At 38.8% G+C, this 27,659-nt stretch overlaps 1 protein-coding gene across 1 annotated transcript in view; it reads left to right on the top strand.

Annotated features, from left to right (window-relative positions):
* Positions 1–27,659, top strand: part of UBR3 (ubiquitin protein ligase E3 component n-recognin 3) — a 217,142-nt gene that overhangs the window by 140,853 nt on the left and 48,630 nt on the right. Inside the window, exons 26-31 of the mRNA XM_054043660.1 lie at positions 5,380–5,529; positions 6,099–6,232; positions 10,573–10,683; positions 12,991–13,203; positions 14,059–14,195; positions 23,884–23,969. Of these exons, the coding sequence (XP_053899635.1) occupies positions 5,380–5,529; positions 6,099–6,232; positions 10,573–10,683; positions 12,991–13,203; positions 14,059–14,195; positions 23,884–23,969 (831 nt within the window). The remainder of the gene's footprint in view (positions 1–5,379; positions 5,530–6,098; positions 6,233–10,572; positions 10,684–12,990; positions 13,204–14,058; positions 14,196–23,883; positions 23,970–27,659) is intronic.

The following is a 27,659-nucleotide window of genomic DNA, read 5'->3' as shown; positions in this document are numbered from 1 at the left end:
AACACTTCCCTTATTTCCTTTCCACACACCTCTGGCTTTTGGAGCTAGGGCATGTTGTAAAACAACAACAAAAAGAATCTAAAACAACCCCAAACCCCTGGCCAGTCAGTCATTGTTTAGAATGGCACCAAAAATATTGAAAATTAAAAACAACTTTAGTGTTGCTGTTTCCCCCTTATGATAACTGATGTCACACACACTTTCTCTGATAGCTAATGTATAATGGAGTACTTTGAATTTCAGAGTGGGGAAAAATATTTATATAGCTTGCTTTTCATTTACTGTTCATCATGCTGCCACTAGATGGTGATAAATGTTTGCACAATTTTAATAACCATAGGCTAATAAGGATTGCAAGGAAACTGTTTTTCATAAACTGATTTAGCTCTCTGCTAATATATGGAAAAATTATATTACAATGGTATTCATTAAGTGCACATACAAATTAATAATCAGCATATTATGGCCTCCTTTCCCATTGTAATGTTAGCTCCCAACAACTTAAAATATCTTCCTTTTGTGACAACTGATGATTTATTTTTATACACTAGGCGTTTTAAACTGCATTTAGACTTGGAAATGTTTATACCATTTTTTGTATAAATTAGAGATAAATGGGTAGTGAGCTATCTTTCACACCACACTCTTTATGGGCATTTGATAAATATCTGACTTATGAATTGGTATATTGGGCATTATGACAATAAACACCAGTTCTGAATGTGCTATTCTGTTTCCCAGGGTGGTGCATAGCTGACTGACACTGTTGTGATTATGGGTGTACTATTTTCACTACTTCCTTTAGCAAAGTTCTAAAATAAAACTGCTGTTTGGAGGATTATCATATCCTCAGATTTCCTGGAGGAAAGTGGTTACCTCCATGTTTGTTGATAACTGTTTGTATGATATCCCAAATCATATCAAGAAGGTCCATCTGTTATATGAAGTAAATATTATTGCATACTACAAAAAGTCTTCACTCGGACAGAGTCCCTTTTAAAGAAACAAATAACCAGATATTGAATATTATTATATCTATTTCTGATCTAAACAATTATATAATCTTCTCAATAACTTCCGAGTCTGTCGTCTGTGGAAATTTATATTTTTCCAGCAAGGAAATTCAGATATTTAAGTTTAAAAAAAAAAAAAAAGTAGTACAAAGTCGTTTCAGCACCGAAGGAATACAATAGGAGGGAATCATGAGCCTTCTTTTTGTACTTCAAAAACATTCATGTTACATCCATCAAAAAGATGAAGAAGGGGAAAAAAATCATTCTGGAAATCAATAGAACTGGGGGCATAATTTACAAATGAACAGAGAGGCCGTTTGATAATTATAACAGTGATTTCAATTATTGCATTATGTGACTAGACATAATTTTTATCATTATTTTGGCTGCTAGAGAAATGGTTCAGCCAAATTAATATAAACACCTCAGGTGGAACTGCTGTGTTCAAGAATATAAATATTGAAGGTTATCATTTTCATTTGACATTAAAATGAATTATTATGGAATGAGTACCTATTAAAATAATATCATTTTGGAAATGATGGTTTTTTTCATCCTGCAGCTTGTACTGATTTTAGTGCTATTCCAAAGCCTTCTTAGTGAAAATGCTTTTATTGCTTTTTACACTTATAAGCAATCCTATTCTAAATACTGATATTTTGAAATGTGTGTGCCTAAAGAAAGATATGTAAACGTCACTGGCATTCTGTATTTACATTGTTGTGAATCCTCTCACCTGAGAGAGGAGACGGGTCCTGGGCTAAAATAGTTTGAGTGCTTGTTGGAGGGATGCACCCAATGAGCAGTGATGGGAAATTACACCTTCGCAACTGGGCCCCTCACTTACGGAGTCTCACAGGGATTGATTCTCTCTCCAGTTCTGTTCAACATCTGCCTGCATCCACTAAGGGAACTGACATGGACCAACATGCCAGCAATATGCAGATGACACACAACTCTACCTATTCTTTACCCATACGACCATACCGTTAGCATCAAATTGACCACAGGAACTTATGACCATCACAAACCTCACTGCCTTCTACTCTAAGTGCAAGACACTCTTCTGTGACCTTGATTTCTCTAACAAACATAGAAATCTGTAAATGTTTGTGTTGTGTGTGTACATTATAATATATTTTGAAAAAGTAAAAAAAGAAAAAAAAAAACACTCCACTGCATGCGTTTCCTTCTACTGGCAAGAAAATGAGATAACAAGCATGTGGCAAATGTTAGTTGCTGTACTGGAAGGCTCAGATACTATAGCATTGAGCATGGTATAGGAATCCAAGAACCTTTATAGACTAGAATCCTGTATGAAAGCACGATCAGTATGCTATTTTAAAATATTTATAAATACTTATATTAAAACCATGTTTTTAAACCTTACTCAAAGCACAAGCCTCTTCAGTAAGGACTTTTTACGTGCCAACTTCACATTCAACTGTTTTAGCTGAATGGTTAACTTTTCTTTTACAATGCAAAAGTGTGTTGTGTTTTGGTTTGATTTTACTTTCCCATAACTCAAAAATGACTTCAAACAGCCACTATCATCTGTGGGAAGAGACTAAGCATGGAAAATGCAGTCCAAATCTGAATTTCATGAGAAGGTTATGAGCAAGTGAAAACAGAGTTATGGTCAAAACTGTCTTGCAACCTTTACTATAATAGACACTATTTGTGACCACTATTATACTTCAGACATTTCAGTTGAGTGGCCTGCACTAATACTTAGAATGCAAAAGGACAGTTTTGTTTTTGTTTATTGCTTGATGATAGATGAATCACTGTCTTTGGAGCGCTTTTAAATAATAAACATTTCTGTTTTTAAGCAATATCTCTTGAAAAATGTGGCTTGTAATTTTTGCAGATATGCCTGTTATGCCTTCTGTTACATGGATCCACCATACTCAGTAGGCCACTGAGGATATTGTTAAACTCTGAAAATAGTTCTGTTCAATCTGTGATCAGCAAAAGGACTTGATGTTACTGAGGTAGAGGAGAGGAAGGTTAGAATAATCATCAGGCCTCCATTTTGACTTACTGAAAATCTCATCAACGCTCTGTAAAAATGCTTTCTTCTTCATGACTTAAATAATTTTGTTGTACAATGACTAGATCAGCAATTCCATATTTCAATCAAGAAGATTAAAGTCCATGTTAGTTTTAGCTTTAAGGTTTTTTTAAACAATTCATAGCCATGTTTTTGCAAACTTGATCAGTTTAAGGAAGACCTTCATGCTGTCCTTCAAATAGTGTCAGTACAAGTTTGCTCTTTTGGGTGCATGTGAGCCCTTTACATTGAAGTTTGAACCCTCTAGAAGATTAATGACTATTGGTGCAGCATTCATTCTTCTGTGCAGTAGTAAAGGTTCAGTGCAAGATGTTAAGATGCTGTTTCCTCAAGACCACTCCTTTTTTTTTTTCTTGTTCTTCTTTCCAGTCTGTGGAGAAATGAGTTCAGAATTCTCTCTGCTTCTCCTGCTGTTACGTTTTATGACTGTTTTTATTTTCCATTCTCAAAACTCCAACTCTCGTTTGTATAGTTAGTTGTTAATTTACTAAAATGTTGGAGTTGGAGGTGCACTGTTGTCACAGTCCTGTTGATGTCATTGGGTCGTCCAGTTGTTATTTGTTTTCATTTAGAGTCCCTAGGTGAGATTCGGTCCTGCACATCTAAGAGGCACAGTACAAAACTAGCCGCCCAGGGGCTGACTAAAGTGGCTTTAAGTCACCTTTGTGCCCTCCCAATAATGGACTGCTTTGGGGCCTTGAGAAGCTTTCAGCTGACCTTAGATAGCCCTGGGAGCTGCCTGATGGGCAGCAGTGCTGCATGGAATCTCCACTGCTCTGGGTGATCCTGCCCTTCCCTGAACATGCGCCTCCGCTCGCAGCTTGAAATGGTATCCATATAAGGCAGCCTTACAGCTCTCATAAGTAGTGTCTGTGCCATGGAAATCCTCCCCCAGCTGCAGCCAGGGCTTTTTGGCCCCCTTTATGCTGCTCTGGCCCTTGTAGCTTGAATAAAGGAACTGGAGCAGGTGTAAAGATCTCTCCCCCTCTGTAAATCCATCTCCAATGGCCATGAAAAACTCTGTTTCAACTGTGCCCGTCTTGTAAGGGCAAAATGTCGATCACAAACACCCTGAAGCAACTGGTATAGGGTTGCCTGCCTGGGAGATACTCAATCTTCACTTTTTAAGACAGTAAGGATTATCTGTTCTATTTTTAGTCCTCCTATTTAGAGGAGACATTGAGAGCTTCTGACAGATTTTGGCTCTGTGGTTTTGGCCTTAAGCATCGTCAGATTTAATCTAATAGATATATCAGTGAATCATATTCCTGTCCAAGGAGTTTTTTTGTCTGGGCTTCTGACAGTCAAAAGGTTCCTTTAAAAAAAAAAATTGCCATACTTTTCTACGTGTGTGTGAAACTCCACTTGCATTTAGTTTAATAAATTGATGATAAACCACTGGGAGAGATTTCACTGTCTATATCAGGGGTTAGCAACATTTGGCACGCGGCTCATCAGGGTAAGCACCCTGGCGGGCCGGGCCAGTTTTATTTACTTATTTAGATGCCTAAATATAAAATTAGGAGTCTACTATACCTCCAAGCTCCTAGGTTTGAAAATCTTGCCTGGAGTTTTTATTGATATAGACCAGGGGTCGGCAACGTTTGGCACGCGGCTCGCCAGGGTAAGCACCCTGGCGGGCCGGGCCAGTTTTATTTACCTGCTGACGCGGCAGGTTCGGCCAATCGCGGCCCCCACTGGCCGCTGTTCGCTGTCCCGGGCCAATGGGGGCGGTGAGAAGTGGCGCGGGCGAGCAATGTGCTATATTATGTATGAGTAGATGTAAATTGTTATCTTTGCAAAACAAATAATCCATACGATTACATGTTCTGAACATACTTTAAATAGCTTCCAGTTATAAGGGATTCATGTTTTACATTGAAATTTATTCTGACACTAATTAGAGAAAGTAAAGATTACTTACCATTAACTGGTTTCAATAGATATGGATTCACACTCATCACCCTTCATCCCTGCTCTTCAGAGTTTTTCATGTAGAACCTAAGTAGGTGAAAGAAACCAGCATCTCAGAGCCAAGGCTCTTTATAAGTTTGTAGTGAACATTCAGTTCTGTGAGGGAGTAGTCTTTGCTTTTCTACAGCGTTTTGGCTCTAGTTTACAGTCTGCATGTGCACCTATTCTACTTTGAAGTATCAGGGTTAGGTGTAAGTAGTCTTCCGTGTTTTTCTATGATATTCTACCTGGAAACAGGATTAATGACTTTTTATCCCGATCTATATGCAAGATGTTTATTGCCTCTTAATTATTCCATAACTTGTCTGTTTTTCTTAGAATCACCAGATGCTGATATTGCCATGGAGATAGCCACATCAGAACAGCATGTTTCTGAGGCTGTGTATGATTGTGTTATTTGTGGACAGAGTGGCCCTTCCACTGAAGATCGACCTACAGGACTAGTTGTGCTTTTACAAGCCTCTTCAGGTATGAAAAGGGGATTATTGCAAGAGCCACTGTTCCAGGAGTCCTTGACAGCATAAACCATACTGTTAAGGTGCCTCATGGAGCCTGGGAAAGGGGATGAGGGAGACATGCTTCCATATGGATGGTCCTTGCATCATGCAGATCTGTAGGTTTAAAGAGCTCTGTAGGTTTAAAGAGCTAAACACTTGGCCTCTTCTGTGGGGCTGGAGATGAGAAGGAGGCTCGTCCTGTTTACCCTCCCAATCCTCCAAATTCTCTTGAATAATCCCAAAGGAAAACCTCCTGATGAGAGCATAGGAACCTGGTATTAAAGGAAAAATGTAAAAATTAGCAGTGTATACACAGTATGTACTTACTCCATCAGAGCATAGAGCAAAAGACATTATTTTCACAAAGTAGTTTTTCTTTATTTTTTTCCTACCATTTCTGTTAGCAACAGAAACAAAACCTTTTATCTGACAAATATGGTTATACCTACAATTTCCTGGGGTAAATTTTCATTTAATCTTTTTTCATTGGGCATATATCATTGTCCATTTTACTCTTGCTCATCTTTTTTCTATGTATAGTTTTGGGGCAATGTCGCAATAGCACTGAGCCAAAGAAACTACCTACCAGTGAAGAGGAGCAAATATACCCTTCGGATACATGTGCAGCAGTACATGATGTTAGGCTTACAACATTACAGCGGTACTTTAAAGATGTAAGTATTGATGCAGGGCAGTACTATTATCTCTAAAAGTGCTATGTAAAAACATGAATTGAATTACCAGTTGTATAATAATTGTGCGCAGTGTATTTAGAACTGGACTTCCTGATTTTATTTCTGCCTTTTGTTTTTTGAAAAATTAATTGAAATAAGAATGGTGTAAAGTATTTAAATTTGATAAGCTCCTTGGTTTTTTTAGTTTAGGGCCTAATTCTCCTTGTGCAGATTATTCTGCATAGGTTGGTGGAAACTCTGCAAGCTAAAATTTTCATACAATATCCTTGCAATACTGGAATAGTGGATGTCATTTCAAAAGATAGTGTGGCTAAGGGAATGAGACTTGGTTTGCCATATTAGAGACCTCAGTTCTATTTCCAGTTCTGGTAGAAGTGACCTTTTTCATCCTCCCGGTTATTTTTTCTGCAGAATGAAGGAATGATAGTTGTCTACCTAGGGTAAAGATATAATGCCTGGTTAATAAGAATACACTGAAATATTAACAGGGATCAAAACAAGAAGAGTCAGATGGTCAGCCCACTGCACTTTCCCCTAGGTGACTGGGTATACTTTCTCTATGTCGCAGCTCCAGTCTGGGTTCTGCACATAGTTGCTGTGACATTCTGTGCATTGCGCCCAGCAGCCCAGTTCACCTCCTCATAAAACCAAAAACAATGTCTAATAACTTATTAATTGTTAGGTTTTGGAGCGGGTTCTTGGTACTGAACACTAGATCTCAGCAGGGCTAGCCCAGTCATAACTTATGTAGAGACCGCCTATAGTTTTATCCTTGTCTCTGTACAAAAAAGTATTGTAAAAGAGTGAACATTTTAAAAAACAGGTCATTTGCTGGGGAGGGGGTTGTATCTCCGAATCCTGGGATCCAGTGACCCAAGATTTGCAGCACAAACGCTGGACCCTCTGCTGGCATACCAGTTTTCAAACTGATCTAACTAGACACGTGGAGCTTAGAACACTGAAACTCTGGTTTTAAACAGAAAAGTCGCTGCCATCTTAACTCTGTGACTTGTGTCAGCCCCATGATGGTATTATATCATTTAGATGTTACCATTCATTTCATATTGCTATTTTGTTAACCCTAGGGTGACCAGGCAGCAAATGTGAAAAATTGGGACCAGGATTGGGGGGTAATAGGAGCCTATATAAGAAAAAGACCTCAAAATCGGGACATCTGGTCACCCTACTCAACCCTAGCATAATATACTTGTGCTATAAATACTCACCAAAGAATGACAGTAATGCACTTACTTTGACCTGTTGCGATTAATAATATATTGCTTTTGTCAAGCTCAGAAGGAAACCTGTTAACAAAGTGCAAAACTTGGTAAATGTTTACTTGGTTAATATAACTGTGGGTCTTTGTCTGGCAGTGTTTCAAACTGCAAGTGGACAGTTATTCCCCAGTGAAATGTTTTAAAAAAATGTATGTAATCTATATCTGTATGCTTTTCTCATGATACAAATGTTGGAGGATTTGGTGAAAAGTGTATTTTATCTAAACTCGACCTTATGGAAGTGTAACTTCATGATCAATCAGATTTCTCCCTTCCTGTGAGGCTACATTGAGTGTTTGTAAAATAATCTAAAAGCTACTGTAATGACTCAGTGGCTTAATACTTTCTGCTCTAAAAAACTCTGGTTTCAATTCAGACATTAGTTGGATTAGTTGTTTCTGCTTTCAAGTTTCTAGATCACTACTGTGCTAAAAATGTCTCTGCATGAAAGAACAAATCCTTAAATTTCTTATTGGCATAAAAACAGAAACATCTGTTAGTGTCTTGAGTGGCTTGTTCCGCTGAGCTAAGCAATAAGAAATCCTTTTGTTGATCAGCTGTGCCCTCAGCGGTAGGTGTCCTTCCCGTAATGACAAGTACTGCAGAAGATTTCAGGAGACAGAAGGATGATTTTACTTAGTTGTGAAAATTGTAAGATACAAAATAGGATCCATACTCTTCCACTTGAAGAAAAACATAAACACTGTTTCAAAAGCCATATACTATACAGTGCAAAAGAAGGTCATTTAAAGTTTTTTCTTAAAGTTTTACCTTTTTTGGCTGAAATTTGGTGTATTTGCTCAGTCAGGGAAAAATGGCCGAGCTATTTTTAAGAATGGAAAGTGTGTGTCGGGGGCTGGGGGGGGGGGGGGGGGGGAGAGAAATAGTGTTTTTTCAACTGTGGGAAAACTTAAAAGAAATAATCAACCCACAATTCTAGACCCTTAGAAGCTGTTAAAATCTTGAAATTTGGCAGATAGGTAATCCCTAGTTCATATATTGGTCCTTTGTTGTTTACACATGTTGTGGTAAAAATTCTCTTTTGATTTATTGAAGTTAAAAATGTTTAAAAATCTTACTTTGTGTATTCACACTGATTTATTGTCATATGACAAAACTAACAATCTGCCAACTTTCCAGTGGCACTTCACGTGCATGCGTATGTATCAATTGTGTGCAGACTTCCCCTGAGTAAGCTCTCTCTCACTGTTCTAAGGGATTTGCACATGCACACATAAGAAAGTTTAATGGAATTTCAATTTTAATAGGTAGGGAGATTGTGGAACATGATCTAGTAAGGTGCATGTGGAAGGAAGCAGGACTTTAAGGAAGCCTTTTGTTTGTGTGAGGCCCTGTACCTTATTCACTGCATAAAATCCACATCTGGCTCAGAAGCAGGAATTTTTCTTGATAGATTTTTCAGTGGTGTTTATCATTTTTGATTGCCTCACAAATATTAATAACTTTGTCCTAATGTAACTCCTGTTCAGTACAGGTAAAAATGTGGTATCACCATTTCATTTGGGAGAACTGAGGCATAGAGAATGTGTTATTTGATGAAGGTCTGTGGTTGAACTGGCAGTAAAATCTACATCTCTTGATTATCCTTCCTCTTCCTGTGGACTCCTGCCTTATTCACTATCTGCACCATCCCTTTTATGTAATAAATGATGCAGACACCAATCTCTCTGGCTGCAGACAATGAGCTTTCTCAGTGAATGAGGCCACTGTATTCTGGGACTCATCCTAGTTCACTATATAATCTCACTTGATTCACCACCCAACCTGTCCCTCAATCAGGTGGGGGCCAGCAGGAAGAAGAAAGACTGTGTTATGGTTAAGGTGATAGATTCAGGCCTTGGAGAGCTATAAAATGTTATAAAATCAAATTGGAGCCGGTAAAATAGAAGAATGTCCTATATGCTCAATTGCAGAAAAAGAGAGGTGTTCTAGCACCAAAAAAAGCAAACCACCACTATGTTATTTTTACATTCTCCATTATAAATCATTGCAAGGCAAGTCTGTCTTAGGGCTAAAACAGGTATTTTTGCTGGTCATTTTTACTGTTCTCTCTTCACTATTAGGACAAGGTTTTTGTGTAAATGCAATACATGCATTTTAATTTTGTGATTGAAACTGTTGTTCATGAAATGAGAAGTAATAAAACTGATTATAACTAGATATATTACATGCATGTATTATAAAAGTTTCTCATCATAACTCTCTGTTTTTCCAGCTGATCATTTCTTGAGTTAGAGTACCATTCACCAAATTGTGTAGTTCTTTGATGTGGCCAAGGTTTGACTTCAGATCTCCACAGCCCAAAAGTTGATACACTGAATTATTGTGCCACTTAATGCCTTTTTTCATCTTGTACTGTATTCCTAACTGTATTGCTAATCAGTTAGCAAGAGAATTGAAGTTTTTGAATTGAATTAAAATGGGATAGATATTTAATTATGCAACTGTGGACATTTTATTAATGTATATGATATATGTTATGTTCAAAGCCTTATGGCATCATTGTATTGCTCATGTTGAATGAAATATATTGGCGTCCGCTTTTCTGAAGCAGGAAAAAGTTTGTAGTTTTACAGCAGAATGGACTTTAAAAGCTCTCTGAATACAGTGAATGTCAGAGATTCTTTTAAAAAGATTGCTTTGGTGCTGAAATAATGTGTAACTTAGGGGAGTGGAGCGTATTAGAAGTTCAGAAATAAAATTGCAAGAACTACATTGTGACACTTACCTTCAGTATAACTATGAATGCTTTAACACGGTAAAATCTATGTGAACTCTATATGCATTTTATTCCTCCTTAATTCTATCACCGTCCTGGGAGACAAACGTTTGCAGTATTATAGCTATAATAAGAGCTTAAATTTGCTTTTCAATGCAAAGCACAGCAATAGGTCTATAGTGGAAGGATTATTATAACTAAGACCTATAAAAGTGAAAGAAATATTTATTGAACAACACATGTATACATTTTAGTTGGAAATGTCTGTTGAATAATATCATGTACATTTTTTTTTTTTAAAGAGTTCCTGTCTGCAAGCAGTGTCTATAGGCTGGGAAGGAGGTGTTTATGTACAAACTTGTGGTCATACGTTACACATAGATTGTCATAAATCTTACATGGAATCATTAAGAGTAAGTTGATCTGCAATTCCAAAAACTGTCTTGTATTGTTTGCACCTGATCTTGCTCCCATTGAAGTCAATGGGAGCTTACCACTAGTTTAAATGGAAGCAAGACTTAGTCCTTTTTATTTTCTACATTGATGTGCTAGGCTTTTTTGATCATCTTCCAAACAGTGTACTTTTAACATCTCCTTTTTATTTCTTCTTTACATTTTTTGTAAAAAATTGACTTTATATCTAATTATGTTGACCTACCAAAGCAAATATAAAGAAGAAAAGTTGAACAAATTAATCTCACTGTTTAAAAATATTGTAATTATGCTATGCATATACTGTATGTCTAGTAAATTTTGGTTGAAAACTGCATTCCCATTTCATGGATAAAACTTTTTATTCAAACTTACTCTAACTAGTCAGGGACCCAGAAAGTTACAAAGGTAATTCTGTCAGTTTGCTGGAGACTGTCTCAGTACCAGGACTACCTGTTTGAAGCTCAAATTACACTTAGTCAGCACTATTCCTGCAGTGCTCTCAGGAGTGGGGATCTGATGAGGCACTTTGTGAAGGTGAAAATGGGAAGTTACGTACAGTAACTGAAGCTCTCTGAAGCTTTCTCCCCTTCCCCTTATAGCTCCACACTCCTCTTCCGTATTGCTTTAGAGTCCATTGAGATTTGTTGTAGTGGAGAGGAACTGAGCCGTTCCATCTGGCATGATGCCCTCCAATGGCTAGGTTCTTGGTCTCTGGACTATAGTGTGAACTAAGTTCAAGAATGTATTTATACTGAGACAGTAACTTCAGGTATTTCCCATTCCTGATAAGTAAATTTGCCTTTTGCCAGATGGATAGTAATAAAGTTAATAAGGGAAACTTTCAAACTCTAAGGCAGTTGCTAACAATCAGCAATAAAAACCAAACATTAAAAGCCACTTTAACCCCTTCCCCCCACACTAGCCCCACTATTTCCCAGTGATGGAAGGCGTTCTGCAATGTCACAGGGTTCTCTGTTGCTGGTATAGCGTATACCTATACTGACAATGTTAAGCTTTGTAATTCTATATTGCTCCTTGTTCTGCCTGAAATAACAGGAATCAAGCAGAGTAGGAGAAGTCCTCTGGTGAGTGCTCCATGTCTAGGGTTACCATACGTCCTCTTTTTCCCGGACATGTCCGGCTTTTCGGCAGTCAAACCCCCGTCCGGGGGGAATTGCCAAAAAGCCGAACATGTCCGGGAAAATGGCGGCTCTGCTCCTCCCCGACTCTTCGGCTCTGTTTAAGAGCCGGGCTGCCCGAGCGCTACCGGCTTCGGGCAGCCCCCGTGCCTCCAGACCCTGCGCCCCCAGCCGGGCACTTCCCCTCCCGGGCTCCGGCGGTGCAGGGCCCGGAGGCACGGGGGCTGCCCGAAGCCGGTAGCGCTCGGGCAGCCCGGCTCTTAAACAGAGCCGAAGAGTCGGGGAGGAGCAGAGCTGCCGCGGCTGGAGGCTCTGCTCCTCTTCGGCTCTGTTTAAGAGCCGGGCTGCCCGGGAGCTACCGGCTTCGGGCAGCCCCCGTGCCTCCGGACCCTGCGCCGCTGGAGCCCGGGAGGGGAAGTGCCCGGCTGGGGGCGCAGGGTCCGGAGGCATAGGGGCTGCCCGAAGCCCAAGCGCTACCGGCTTCACGGTTTGCCGGGCAGCCTCCAGACCCTGCGCCCCCGGCTGGGCGCTTCCCCTCCCGGGCTCCAGCTGCGCTGGGGAAGCGCCAGCCGGGGGCGCAGGGTCTGGGGGCTGCCCGGCAAACCCTGAAGCCGGTAGCGCTGGGGCAGCCCTTTCCCCCTGGCTGGGAGTGGGAGGGAGGAGGGGGCGGAGTTGGGGCGGGGCTAGGGGGTGGGAAAATGGGCGGGGCCAGGGCCCGTGGAGGGTCCTCTTTTTTTATTTATGAGATATGGTACCCTATCCATGTCCCACGCAGAATTTGTTCAAGCAAATCGGAGTGTCAGTTAGAGATGATACAATCACTGTTTTTGTGATATGGGAACAGCAGGAATATCTCTCCTTTAACTGTGGGACATATTAACTATGGGATTGTCTTGGACATTCTGGAATACTTGTAAATTATGGGGATATCATGAGACAGTCTTAGTAATTAGAGTGCTCTTACAAAATTAAGCACATATTTGTATCATTCTTGGTTTTCAGTTATTTGTAGATGGTCTATATTTTTATCTGTGAGATATTGTCTATATTTTTATCTGTGAGATATTGTCTATAAAATTTCAAGAACACAATTGTCATCTTCACTGAGTTCATATGTATCTACCTTTTTTTTTATTTATTTTTTAGAATGACCAGGTCCTCCAGGGTTTTTCTGTGGACAAAGGAGAATTTACCTGTCCCCTCTGTAGGCAATTTGCAAACAGTGTTCTTCCTTGTTATCCTGGAAACAATGTGGAAAGAAGCCTTTTACAATGTCATAGTAACAAGAGTATGCAAGATCTTATAAAAGAGGTGGAAGAGCTTCAAGAACAGCTGGGAACTTTCCCAGTAAGCATCAGTGTAAGGCAGAAAGATCCTTGTTAATTTGCCTCTATCTTTCAACTTTGTTTCATATTTCTTTCTGTGACTTATTTAAATTATAAAGCCACATTTTTCCTCCTCTTTCTGTATGGGAAAATTGTACTATTTTTAATGGATTAAATGTAACCAAATAAAAACAGAGTTATGACCAAAATATTATTAATTGAAAAGTTTATTTTTTGAATGAATTTTTCTTATTCATTTAATTCAATTCATTCTTGTAATTTACATAGAACTGAATCGTATTTTATGAAGCTCACTATATTTTTTCAATGTAAAACATGAATCCCTTATAACTGGAAGCTATTTAAAGTATGTTCAGAACATGTAATCGTATGGATTATTTGTTTTGCAAAGATAACAATTTACATCTACTCATACATAATATAGCTGCTTTATAATGTCATTCAATGTAATTAAATCTGTAAAATCATGTTAGTCTTCCAATCTCATAGGAAATACCTCTATTTAAAAGGTATTTCAGAGTAACAATACTTCCATTTGCTAAGGATTGCAATTTTAAATGTGTTATTTTCATGTACTTGTTGCACAATCCATATGCCCCATTGACTTGACTTTAGGATAGCACAGACTAAAAATTCTGTACATTATGTAGACAAAACAGTGAAATTGCTTTGTCCATCTCCCTGCCTATTCAGAATATACCTTTCTACTAGACAAAAAAGTATGATAGCAGCTGTTAATACATATTTTTCATATAACACATAAATGTTATTGTGTATAGCTATACTGACAATGTTAAGCTTTGTAATTGTATATTGCTTTTCTCCAGATGAGTAAATTAACCTATTAATGCCTTTTCTTTTTTCGTAGTCTGAAACCAATCTTAGTAAGGAAATGGAATCTGTAATGAAAGATATAAAAAGTACGACCCAGAAGAAATATACAGACTACAGTAAGACTCCTGGATCACCAGACAATGATTTTCTCTTCATGTATTCTGTAGCTAGGTAGGTCCATTAAGCTATTTTGACTGTTCCTTTTGCATTTGTTATTAGTAATAGTGCCCCAAAAAATAATTAGTAAAACCCACCAAAATCATGAGATTTAAAAAATAATAATAAAGTTTGGGTTCTTTTTATTTTCTGTTTTTTCAACATGTAGGGTGCCCTCGGGTCACATTTTTCACTCTAGGACAATCAGAGCTAGAATTTTAGGGAGGGGGTTGTTTTGTGTTTGTTTTTGTTTCTTAATGAATTCTGAGTTTCACATGTATTCACATAACTCCAACCGCTAGAGCTTTAAGAAAAACACACATTATTGTGAAACTTGTCATAACATCACTAGTTGTGTGAAGTGAACTATCTGTGTCGGAATGGACCTTAGGAGACAAGGGTTAAATAAGAATAGCTAGGCTAATGAGGTGGAGAGATAGGACCTGAGTTCTGCATATCCTCTGAAGGACCACATCTCCATTATCAAGGGACACAACCACCGTGTTGGGGCATTGGCTTAGCACTGACTCAAAGGAATGAGGTGTTGCTTACTGAATAGTCAACATATCTTCCCATAGGTCACCCATTTATGTATTGATTGGGCCTGAGCCTACTTAATATGGGAGAGCTGACTGGCTCTCAACACAAGTTGTTATGGCTACAGAGTGCTATTCTTACAGACTTACTTGTGTGGGAAAAAATGCAATTAAAGCAAAATAGAATTTGCTAATCAAAGAGCCTGTTTAATTTCTTTGAGTCTAGCTCATTCAGCATAATATCTTCTTTCCTCCCATGTTACAAAGTTTTCTTTTATGGTACTGCAGCTAGTTATTTTCTCCTTGAGAAATAGGAAAATGTTAAATAGTAATGATGTGACATACTAGTATGAGGACTAGCAACCTTTTCTTGGACAGGCAGGAAGCTACTCTAGTGTGGCTGAGCAGGTGAAGTTTGACAGAAGAGCAATGGTTTCCACACAGTGATGAATAGCTGTACCCTTAGAGCAGTGGTCTCCAACCTTTTTACGCACAAGATTACTTTTTGAATTTAAGTGCAATCCAGGATCTACCCTGCCCCTTCCCTGAGACTCAACCCCTTCCTCAAAGCCCCACCCTGCTCACTCCGTCCTCCCCTGTTGCTCGCTCTCCCCCATCCTCACTCATTTTCACCGGGCTGGGGCAGGGGGTTGCAGGCTCTGGGCTGGGGCCAAGGGGTTTGGAGTGTGGGAGGGGATGAGGGGTGTAAGTTCTGGGAGGGAGTTTGGGTGCAGGAGGGGGCTCCAGGCTGGGGCAGAGTGTTGGGGTGTAGGAGGAGGTATGAGGTGCTGGCTCCGGGAGGGGGGTCAGGGATGGGACAGGAGGTTTGGGGTGCAGGAAGGAGTATTTGGTGCTGTCTCTGAGAAGGGGCTTAGGGCTGGGGGTTGGGGTGTGGGCCCCTGCCTGATGGCATTTACCTCAGGGGGCTCCCGGTCGGCGGTGCAGCGGGGCTAAAGCAGGCTCCCTGCCTGCCCCAGCCCCACGCTGCTCCCGAAAGTGGCCAACACACCCCTGCGGCCCATGGGGGGAGGGGTGCACACGGCTCCGCGTGGTGCTCCTGCCTGCAAGCCCTGCCCCACAGCTCCCATTGGCCACAGTTCTCTGTTCCCGGCCAATGGGAGCTGCGGGGGTGGTGCTTGTAGACGGGAGCTGTGTGTGGAGATCCCTGCCTCCACCCCCCCCCAACCCCCTGGGGAGGCTGCAGGGATGTGCTGGCCACTTCTGGGAGCGGAATGGGGCCGGGGCAGGCAGGGAGCCTGCCTTAGCCCCGCTGTGCTGCCGGACTTTTAGCGGCCAGGGATTGCGATCAACTGGCAGAGGTTCCAGGATCGACCAGTCAATTGTGATCTACGAGTGGTGACCACTGCCTTAGAGTGTTATAAAAACAAAAGGAAAATTTAAGCAGTTTAGCTATGAACTTCAGGATTTTGTTAAAATGCGAATGCTAATATTTAATATTTGATCAGCATCAATTTCTTTTAAAACCCAATTATGGTTGCTTAGTGGCAACAGTTTACTGAGTTATCATGTGCAAAACTGAAATACTGGAAAGCAAGGAAATGACCAGTTTAAGGTACAGTATCATAAATCTTAAACTGCCTGCATAATAGCCTAACCATTTACTCTTTATCACGGGTTTGAAAAAAAAAATTGCATCCTAATGCACATTAATTCCCGAAATAAATACTGTTCTGTCATCAGTAATCTCAAAAGAGAACTGCAGCATACAGTTCTTCTTAAAACACATTGATTCCGTTTTAAATGCAAATCCACACACACCGGGTTTTTTGTAAATAAGTTAAGTTATACACTTTTCTTTTTCAACGAAAGGCCTTATCCTGCAATTGGATTCCTACACCTGGGTTCGTACCCCCACCCAGTGCACCACTGACTTCAGTGGGCCTCAGTAGGGGCACAAATGTCTGCTTCCAAGGGTACGACTGCAAGATCTGTCCATATATGTACAAGAAAGAACAATGATACATAGTTTTTAAAACAAAACTGATAATGTTTCCTGTTTAATACTGTCCCTTTAAAATGTTTGGAAATTGAAATCAAGATGATAAAAATCATGGGTCAGAGTCAAGGCTGTGTTGTGGTGAAATATGCATTGATAAGAATAAAGTGGACAGTATAAGACTTATGGACCAGGTTCTGTCCTATGCCAGTTGTCCTTTGTGCCTCTTTGGCAGCGTAAAGGGAACTTAAAGCTACCGTAAAAAAGTGCAGCTGGAGATTTTGCTTGCATAGGGATTCACCTGATTGTGTAAACCCAGCTCTATCAGCTTTGTACCGCCCACTTCCAGCCAGTCCTGTTCCCTCAGTCTTCCCCTCCTTTTTGCATGGATTGCATGCTGATTATCGCTGCCCGCATAATGGCCCTTAGGCAATGCCCATGATCAGGGATAAGTGAATGAGAAGAAAGGTGGCCTAATGCCACCCACTTTTCTCCTCCCTTTCCTCAGCTGTGCACCAAACAGAGCCCTGGTGCATCTATAGATTGATGAGCCCTATCATATCCTTAATTAATCACTTCCTGATTTTGTAAGTGATGCAAAGGGTAAATATATTGTTATAATTTAACATAGCAACCTTAACTGGTAAAAGAAAGTTTTTGGTTTTGATATAGTTTCTAATGATGATTTTTTGTTAATTCTGAGTAACATTTTAATCCTCTTCTGAACAATTTCATTTATTGATTCCAAATATTTAAAGCTTTCATACAAATATTTTGCTGATTCAAATACAGTCATGTCACAGTAAAGATTCACAGCCCTGTTGTGTCTATTATATATCCATAAAAACTAACCACTGTTGCCTTTATTTATGAAACAAACTAGTCAATTAAATTAATGGAAAATTATTTGAATTTTTTAAAGAATACTTTAGTTGCATTTTGTTTCATAATTGTTTAATGATTTTCTTGGGTCTTGTTGACATTGTAAGTAGAATATTTAGCTAATGTGAAAGAGTAACTTCATTTTTATGTATAATTTCAAAATAGAAAACAGTTATATTTACATGGAGTGTACTATAATCTATACACTCTATTGTATATAAGGGTACACAGTTGAGGTTTTCTTGTCGCTCTGTTTAGCTCAACAAATGAATATGTTCCTTGTGTGAAAAATGATTTGCTTAAATGCCTTTTTAAAATGCAAAAACCTGTTTATAATAATATAAAAGGTATGCAACGTAGAAAATGTCAGCTGAACCAATTTAAAAAGTAAATTGGACATTCTGTGTTTGTGCTAAAATCTAAATTCAGAATTCAGCGTTTCTCCTGTGAGAGTTAAAAAATATCCCAGACCAGAACAGTGTTACATTGTTCCTTACACTGCTTTAGAAGTAAATGACATGAACATCCTTTAGGGTGGGAGAGATAAAATTCACTCCCCATCCATGGCTGTTCTTTCATCCTTTAGACTGGATAAGTGGTTGCTGCTTTCTGTTTCTCCTACATGGACATTTTCAGACACTGGATCCACCCACTCCATATTGTTCCCATACATGTGAAGTAACATGGAGGGCCTTTGCCAGGTCTTTTGCAGCAGTGTTAATTTCACTCTTAATGATTTAGAACTTGATTCAGCAATCCAAATGTGCACAGAACTCCTATTGAATTTTATCTGTATAAGGACTATAGAGTTGGAATATCTATGATCATAAACCTTAATTTTAAAAGCTTTTACTTTAACCTTAATATACATACCATTAATAGAAATAAGAATATGTCCTATGCAGGTCAGCAGTTCACCTCCTTATTTGAAGCAGGATTGTTCTTTGTTGTAGGTTTTCTAGTGTCTTGTTTTGTGTAATTTTAAATGTCCATGGAAGAGAGTATCCTCCACTTCACTGCTAAATGACAGAATAATACTCCTCACTATCAGGAAGTTTATCCTGGTATTCAGCCTAAATTTTCCCTTCTTAATCCTGTCTCATTTCTTCTTTTAGCACACTAAATAACTGTTCTGGATGTTTCTGCTATTTGTAGATTCTTACCTTCTTGCCCACTTTTCTCCTTTTGTGTCTGTCTTAGTCAAACTGTATATAGTTGGTTCACTATTATTATTAATTTGGTTCTGCCTGTGTAAAACACACTAGACACTGTACAAACATGGAAGAGCTTACAATCAAAAACATGGACAAATAGAGAGTTGTGGTAAAGGCACAACGTAAAGTGGTCAAGATGACAATTGGCCACTTCCTAATAAAGCACTTTTCAAAAATATTTTTTGATTATATCCACTGGACCTTCAACCTTGCCATTTTATTAGCCAGTGAATTAATCTTTAAATCTCTGAATCTTCTTGCTTTAATCAGCCCTTTGTCCCATTTTCTGTCAGAGGATAGGCTGGGGTATCTGTAGTAAGAGAAATGTCCTTCCCTGCCTTCTCTAGGTAGCCATTTTGCAGGTAAGAAGAAATTTTGAAGCAAAGCTGAGGAGAAGATACCATAGGCAATAGATGAAAGGGGCATTTGGGCAGCCATTTGTAAACTCCACATACTGAAAGTGGGGTGTTATTGATTGAGTTATGGTGCCCTGAGGTAGCCAGTGGTAGCAGTTCATTCCTTTCCATAGCAGTGTGAATGCAACATCCTTTCCTCACCTATTACTCTCTTGCTGCCTGGACACATTCAAGTAGAGGTAAAGGAGTGGAAGTAGAAGGGGTATTCTGCAGCTGTTAAGGGGGAGAGAGCTGGTTCTTGCCAGCTGTCCCAGTACTAGAGACATTCCGTGGCCATTGCCTCCTGGTCTGTGTGTGCAGCTGGAGAAGAAGCTACTTAGCTATCTATAGAGGTTCCGTCTTTCTTTCACCCAATCTCTTATCTTGCTACCTAAGTCTGTTCCTCCATTTGCTCCATTTCTCTCTCTTAACAGGCGTTTATAGGCCTGGTACAGTGGTGTATGTATGTGTGATGGTGCTGCCCGTGGGAGCCAGCTGAGGTCACTCAATTAGGGTGAACTGCAAACCAAACGGGGCAGACAAACCCCAAAAGCTGGTGGATATTCCAATATTTATGTTTACCAAGCCAGCACAAAACAGCTTCTATAGTACCTCAATGGTTACTCAGAAGTCCAAACAACGCAGGTCCCTTAAAGTACCCAGCCTCAGGCCTCCATCCAGACATACACGTCAGATACGATGATGATTACTGAAAATCTTATCTCATCATATAAAAGAAAAGGTTCTTCCAATTCCAAAGGATCAACCACATACCCAGGTCCAATTATAACTTAGATCTTACCCAAAATATACGCTATAGTCAATTCTTATTAACTAAGCTAAATTTTTTTAAAAAAGAAAAGAGTGAGTGTTGCTTAAAGATCAATATACATACAGACTTGAATTCAATTCTTGAGGTTCAGATACATAGCAGAGGTGAGCTTGTAATTGACAAAAGTCCTTTTAGAAATAGTCCAGAGGTTATAGTCCAATGTCCATATTCAGGGTGGCTCTAGACAATGACTGGGGATCTCAATCCTTATGGCTTAAGGGTGCCCCTCTTGAAACCCAAAGTAGATCTGAGATGAAGAAGGGTTGTGTCCCAAGGTTCTTATACATTTCCAGCAGCCTTTCCGCCTGAGAAAACAATAGGCTTAATTCTCCTTCCAAACATTCTGGCAATTAGCACAGGGTAATTTATCCATTAAACAGTTCAGATACAGGTTACCACAACCTTCACAGAGACATATAGACAATAATACTATTTCACTCAAGTATCATCATAAATGTTAATATTCTTTTTTTGATCTTTGAATTTAGTTATAGCAATAGACAAGACTTGTTTGCTTACATCACAAGACCTGAGCAAACACCTACCCTTCTACCTCTAGCAATACAGACTTACATTTCAAAGCTCTATTCATTTACCTATCTTCCTAACCAGTCTCTACAGGTCAGCCATGGGTCAGGTCAGTCTGTGAGTTAATTAACTCTTTCTGGCCCTGTCACCTTTCAATGAGAGATTATATTATACTCATAACATCACTGTATGTTACTTTTAATTGTAATAGCTCCATGTTGTACTGATGGTTGTCATTTGTGGCAGCATCATGTAAACTGCTTCTGCTGCATTGCATATGATAGATCTCTGCTTTTTTGGATGTTTAGACAAAGCCATTGTTTATGCTGTCAGCTATGTATACATTGACACACAGTTCTCCCTTGCCCCTCCTTTCCCTTTCACTGACTCGTACATGCTAACTCTTTAAAGAGATGAGAGAGAGAGGCAGTGGTAGTGGTAGTGGACTTTCCCATTCTAATACTTGTTCCTGTGAAAAGGTAGGAGAGGGTCTGGTTCCTCCAGACATGCTTTCCATCCCATTATCTGCCCCTCCTGGTCAAGAGCAGTAGCAGAGGGTTAACTTATCTATACCCCTGTATTACTCTGTGTTCTGATGGCTACTAAAAAACAAGGCATCACATATATTTTCAGATTAATTGGTGTTTACAAGCACTAGTTAAAAACGGTCCCTTCCTTGCAGCAGAAGGAAGCAAGGCCTGAGCCAAAGCAGCCCTCCCTTCTCAGTTTCTTCAGTGGGAGGAAGAGCAATCCAAATGAGGCTGTGCTACCTGTGTCCCTGCCCCAGTGAAAGCTGGAGAGGCTACGCTTCCTTTTGCTTCTCCTCTTCTGAGAGAGATGGAGTATCAAGCTGGAAGTGGCTGATCTCTCTTGCTTTTAATTGAGGGAGGTGGGATAGTGGAGGATAAGAACAGCCCTACTGGGTCAGACCAAAATTCCATCTAGCACAGTATCATGTCTTCTGACAGTGGCTAGTGCCAGGTGCCCCAGAGGGAATGAATAGAACAGGTAATCATCAAGTGATCCATCCCCTGTCGCTCATTCCCAGCTTCTGGCAAAAGGATTCGATTGAGAGACAAGTTTACTTTCCACTCTCTTATTTAGAGTATGTCAGGTGCCCCTACTTTTCCATCAGTGACAGGAGATTAGATGGTGAGAGTTCAGCTTTACTTTTCTCCATCAGTGGGTGATTGACTGTAGGGGCTAACCAATACGTTAGTATGGATGGGAATGTGAATGGGGATGAAGAAAACAGGAAGTGTAGTGCAGGTCTCTCCAACAACTGAACTTTGAGCAGGGGGTTGGACTAGATGACCTACTGAGGTCTCTTCGAACCCTAATGTTCTATGTTTTTGGGTAATATGGGGAAAAAAGCCATGTAGAAAGTGCCTATTTATGGGAGAAGTGCTCTAGTCTCTCAGAAGATTGAGCATAATAGGGGAAAGTATCTCCCATAAATATGAGCATGTTTGGAGGGGATGCCTCACTGGAAGAGGGCTGGTGTTTCTGCTGTGGAGATATGATACGCTATAAGGAGGTGCCGTACTCTCTTGGGAGGGAAAGAGAGTGAGTGTGCTGGGGGGAAGGAGGACTGGGGAGAGATTGTCACCAGGACTCTCCTCCTACGGAGCATAGTACTGCATGCATGTCTTGTTCTGTCAGATTTGTCCTTGACTTTTGCTTTTGTAAAATTATATATATGTCTTAGTGAAAGGAAAATTGAAAATTCTAGATATGACAAATTTGTTCTTAAGAGATTGAGATACTGTTTCTGATTATCTGATTAAATCATTTAAATAACATCTAGCAAATGTCTTGGTTATAGTAGTAGAAGACTGCCATTAATTTACAAATTAGTCATCAGAAGATTTGTAGAAATAAAACATTTTGTCTCATTTATATTCCAAAGATGAACTAACACATGCTGATCTACACTTGCTATTCTGCCCACTAATATGAAATCCCTGTCCCTGCTTCTTTGCTGGTAGGTTTTTAGAAGTTCAGTGAGCACTGCAAATCGCCTGAAGAGTGGAAAATTCCCCTGTCACACAGATGCCCTTATCAGCAGCTACCAGATGGAGCTCTGAGCAGGAACATTATCAGTGTTAAATTGCTTTTTTTTTTTTTTTTTTCCTGAGTAGAGAGGATTATAGCATTCCTTCAGAAATGGGTGGCATGAGCTGCAAATTTAGGGATATTAATATTTTGAAATGTTACTATTTTAGAAACATATGAAAGTATCTTTACAAACACTGTATATCAAGAACCCAGTAGTCTCTTAAACCGATAGAGCTGAAATTTTTCCAAAATATTTTATTTTGAATGAAGTATTTTTCTGTTCTCTTCATCCTGTAGTTTAGATTAAATATGCATATGCCTAAAATTCTAAAATAGGTTTTCTTGCAATTAGTGATATTCAATCAAATTAAGCTGAGTCTAGAAATGGTTTATTTAATTTCAATTAAAGAAAAACTTATAAGGAAAAAGATTGCCGTTTGAATTAATTTAGCATAATATCACTTTAGCACAGTAATTTTGTCTTCCTACACCAGAAATGTAGGAATGCATCTTTATTTGTTAAAACAAAGTTTCAGAGGACAAAATGTAAATTGCTTGATCAGTGTCTTGAGGGTAAACGGTAATACAGCACATAAACATCCAATTCCAAAGTCAAACATTGTTAATGAATTTGGCCAAAAAATAGTATCTAATTATCAGAGTATTATAGTATACTAAGAAATAAAGTGTTAACGTGACATGCAGGGATTTCATTGCACAATCCCATCTCATAATAATGAGTGACACAGCTAAATCCCAGTGCGTTTCACTGAAAATTTACCTCCACGGCTTCCAATAACATTGCTACCAAACAAAAGACAGGGCTTCCATTGTAATGGAATTAAAATAATCTGAAGATGAAGCATCTGATTTATGTTTGTTTGTTTGTAAATTACTTAAAAAAATTCTGTGCCTCACAAAGGAAGTCACATATTCGTAATATATCTAACTTCTTAAAATTTTGTTGTCTTTCCAGGTTTACACAAACATTCCACTAGCAGCAATGAGTTGTGAAAGTGTCTGAAAATGATACATGCCGCAAAATAAATATATTTAGTTATCTGTAATGCAGTCACCACTGTAGTTTGAGTGCTTCATACAATACTTGCCAACCAAGCTGTTTAAATCACAAAAGTATTATATTTTGCTATTTTTAATAGTCAAACTTTTCCTTTATGTAACCACCAAGCGACTAATGCGCAGCGGTCTTCCCTATGGTATACAATGCGAGCTTATGGAAGTTCCTTTTTGTCACTTGAATACTGAAGTTCCATCCTAATAGCTTTATATATTTTATGCAGAACAAACTTGGAACTTGAACTGGTTCATCGAGGAGGCAATTTATGCTTAGGCGGGGCAAGCACAGCTGGAAAAAGATCTTGTTTAAGTAAGTTTAATTTATTGTATGATTTAAATTATTTTAAAATTAAATGAGAACTGTGAAATTTAGCTTAAAATAAAGATGCTGCCTGTTTTTACATTTTAGCATATTTTCTAGGTCTGCTATTGTCAACTTTTTATTATTTCTATGCTAGTTTTTTTCAGATTGCTAATTTTTTGTTTTTGTTCACTGTAATTTTCGTTAAGAGAAAACAGAAGTGTAACTTACAAAGAATATTCCTGTATTGTAAAGATAATCCATTTAGAAAGCAAATATCAAAACCATGTAATATCATTTGAATGACTTAAAATTATAAAAACAAAGCACCTATAAGCGTTTTAAAAGCAAAAGATAATGCTTATACAAAAGCAGTTTACTTTGCCAGAGAATTTTTATACAACCCTGGCTGCTATCGCTAGTAAGTAAAGATATCCACAACTTTGTGTTTGTGTAACTCACGCTAGATGAACACACTGACTCTTTAATGGGGGAGCTGGTGGTGACACCTATGTTTAGTTTGTTTAACATTTGTCATGATAAAAATTCTTGTGACCGTTACTTTGAGAAGCTTTTACACTCCATTGTTTTTAGAAACACCTTGCTGTTTTGCAAGGAGAGCTAAGAAGTACCTTTTCTTTCTCCCATGAATTCGCTGAGATATAAAGTATTAAAAATGATCATTTCCCTTCTGTGGTTTACCTTTTTCAGGGAAATTTGGGCAGCCTGCCAAAATAATAACAGCACATTTTGAGGCCGGGCTCATGCTGCAGCGGATGCTATACTGGGAAGGCTAGGGAGCTATCACAGCAACTATAATTGAGGGAGCTGGACTGTGCTAGGCTCTCCACCCAGACTGGCACATGGTCCCAGTGGCCCATGCCCACCTCTTGGGCACCACATGGACCAGGAGCTTACCCCAGCCCCTGGGGTGGGGTGTATGTGTGTGGCGGGGGAGCTGGGGCTGGGCTCTGTCACCCACAATCACTGCCAAGACCCAGCATCAGGACCCTGTGATTCATTCCCTTTCTTGGAGGAGTAGAGGTGATGCAACCTTCCGTTTTTACCAGCCAATTTAGTTAGTTCTGTAGCTTAAGTGGTTTGCAGTCTGTGTTGCATTGCTGAAGACCTAGCTTCAAATTCTGCTGATAACTGACGGAAGGATACAGTTACACATAATAGGATTTGTTTTCAACTTTCTCCTTTAAAAAAAAAATAAAAAAATCCTAGCATTTTAAAGTTAGGAAGCACCAGATTTACAATTATCCATGCAACCTTAATTCTGCCCACTTGTGCATTTGCATTATGTTGTCTTTAATAACATAATCCGATACTATTTTCTACATAAAACCACTGCCTCATTCTCTGCACAGGGTGGGTGCACAAAGAGGGAGAATTAAGATTGTGTGGACATCTTCTAACTTTCAAGTGCTTCGCTTTGCAATCTAAATAATGTTATTTTAACATCAATTTTTGAATGTAATGTACAATAAGCAGCATATTATCCAGTGTGTATTAGCAAAACATTTCCCACACAGCTGCAGAACAACTGCTTCTGCTGTGTAAGGCTTATTTCCATAGGAATTCTTGTAATGGAGGTATTGTCTAATGGCTGGTGATGATGACTACAGTTCTATTCTCAGTTTTGTTTCTGTCTGTGTTTGGGTACCTTGAGCGAGTCATTGTGCCTTAATTTATTCAAATGTAAAATTGGTATAATGGAGATTTTCTTACTGCCTTTTACCCACCTGTGAAATGGATATATTACCTCTCTCACAGGTTTGTTGTGACACATAATATTTGTAAAGTGCTATGAAAACCTTTAATGAAAGTCTCTCTAGAAGTGAAAAGTATTTGTGCGCTCGCTGGGAAAAGGATTGTCTCTTGCTATGTATAGAAAGTACTGGATGTGTTTTGAGTACAATCCATTAATAAATGACAGGTCTTTGATAGTAGCAGTCTGGCCTTTTGGCCCACATGACTATCAGTGTCTGTTCATGCTCTGCCATTTTAATGTTTCTGAGTTAAGGTAATTTTTTATAATTGGAGAAAGTGGCCTGTAGTGAGTAAAGGAGTGTTTTTATCTTGAGCCATGTGTCTTGAGAAATATGAGACTTATCAGCCCCATAGTAGTACCACTTACGATTTTTTGATGTATGATAAAAGTGGAATGAACGAAACTCACCAGACCTTAAAGCACTGTAAAAACATTTGACTTTTATATTAATATCAAAAGAGCACTCAAACTGTAGCTTTTATTTAAAACAAAGCACAATTTTTTTTAAAAATGAAAAATGTGTTTGAAAGACATCCTCCAAGGGTCCAGTATGTAATTTAATGCAAGTTCTCTCTTTCTCTCATACCCCAGGTTAAATACAGATGATGTACATAAACTAGTACACAACACACGTTTCATTAAAAATGGTTAAGTTATAGTACTTTAAAAGGTTTTTCTGATAAACTCCTGATTAATCACTCAGCCTGTCAGAAGCTGACTAGAGAAGTTTGCATTGAATATTGTGATAGAGTACTTTGCCTTTTGATACACAGAATTCATGGTATACTAATGGGAATTAATTGCATGTGTTGAAAGGTAAATAGTCTCAGAAACAAAACCTTAAGATTTCAATCCTGATTCATTTTCGTACATAGCAGAATTTTTTAGTATAGGATTTTTGGACAAAAACAATTAATATTTTCATTTTATGTTACGAGAGTTTGGGCCATGTCACACTCCAGAGGGGAAAGAAAAGACTTTGAAATTAAGTTCTGTTAACCTTTTTACATACCCTAAAATGTTGTTGTTTTTCTCCTTTTTTATAAATATAATTGCAATTTCCTAAGCTTGCTTTGCTATTTTTATCAATATTATATACTGAGATTTCAGCGGAACATGGTGTTCTTCAGTTGCTGTCCTAAATTGTTGTGTAGTTCTGCTACAATATGTTAGCCATGGCTGTGGTTGCAGCAATGGCTGCACTTGAAAGCTGAGTTGCATAATTCCTGTATACTCTAGTGATTTTATATATTAGAAATACCTGAAATAATATTTGGGACAAATGTTCACACACCTGACAGTGTAAATCTCAGAGTCGTATCTAAGCATGTCTTTTACATGGTTAAGTCAGGTCTGGGAGTAGTTTTGAATATCTGCCCATAGTTCAGAAAATTTGAAAAAGGGCTTTAGATGCGTCAGTTGAAATGCACTATTTAAACTAAGATCATGTTGTTTAACAAACTACAAAACCATGAATGTCATCTAATTATTAACTCATTCACACGCTATTTATATTGCATTAATTAAATTGGTAAAAAAGCTTGGATAGTCAGCTGACTGGAATACTATTCAGTCACATTAAATCTTGCAATAAAATAGACTCCTGTTTAAATGTAGGTCCTGCTAGAACAGAATCAAACTGGACTTGAGTTTAGTATTAATATGTTTAGCTTTGAACAGTAAGATTTTGACTAATGACAAGAGAATTGTTTTTCCCTAGACAACAGGTTTTATGAAATGGTGTGTAACTTAATGAGAATGTTCTGTCCTCAACCTCCCATACAGAGAGAGTCCATTCATGTCATTGGGATGTCTGTGGACTGAGTGAAAATATGTCCCTCAAGTGTATGAGTTAGTTGTACTTATAAAACAGATGCTGCACTTTTTAAAAAGGGAATTCTTGTTTTTCTCTCTGTATAGTC

The sequence above is a fragment of the Malaclemys terrapin genome, chromosome 11 (assembly GCF_027887155.1).
Source record: "Malaclemys terrapin pileata isolate rMalTer1 chromosome 11, rMalTer1.hap1, whole genome shotgun sequence".
Classification (NCBI taxonomy): domain Eukaryota; kingdom Metazoa; phylum Chordata; order Testudines; family Emydidae; genus Malaclemys; species Malaclemys terrapin.
The sequence above is the reverse complement of the archived record's forward strand: the minus strand, read 5'-3'. Positions and strand labels throughout refer to the sequence as shown.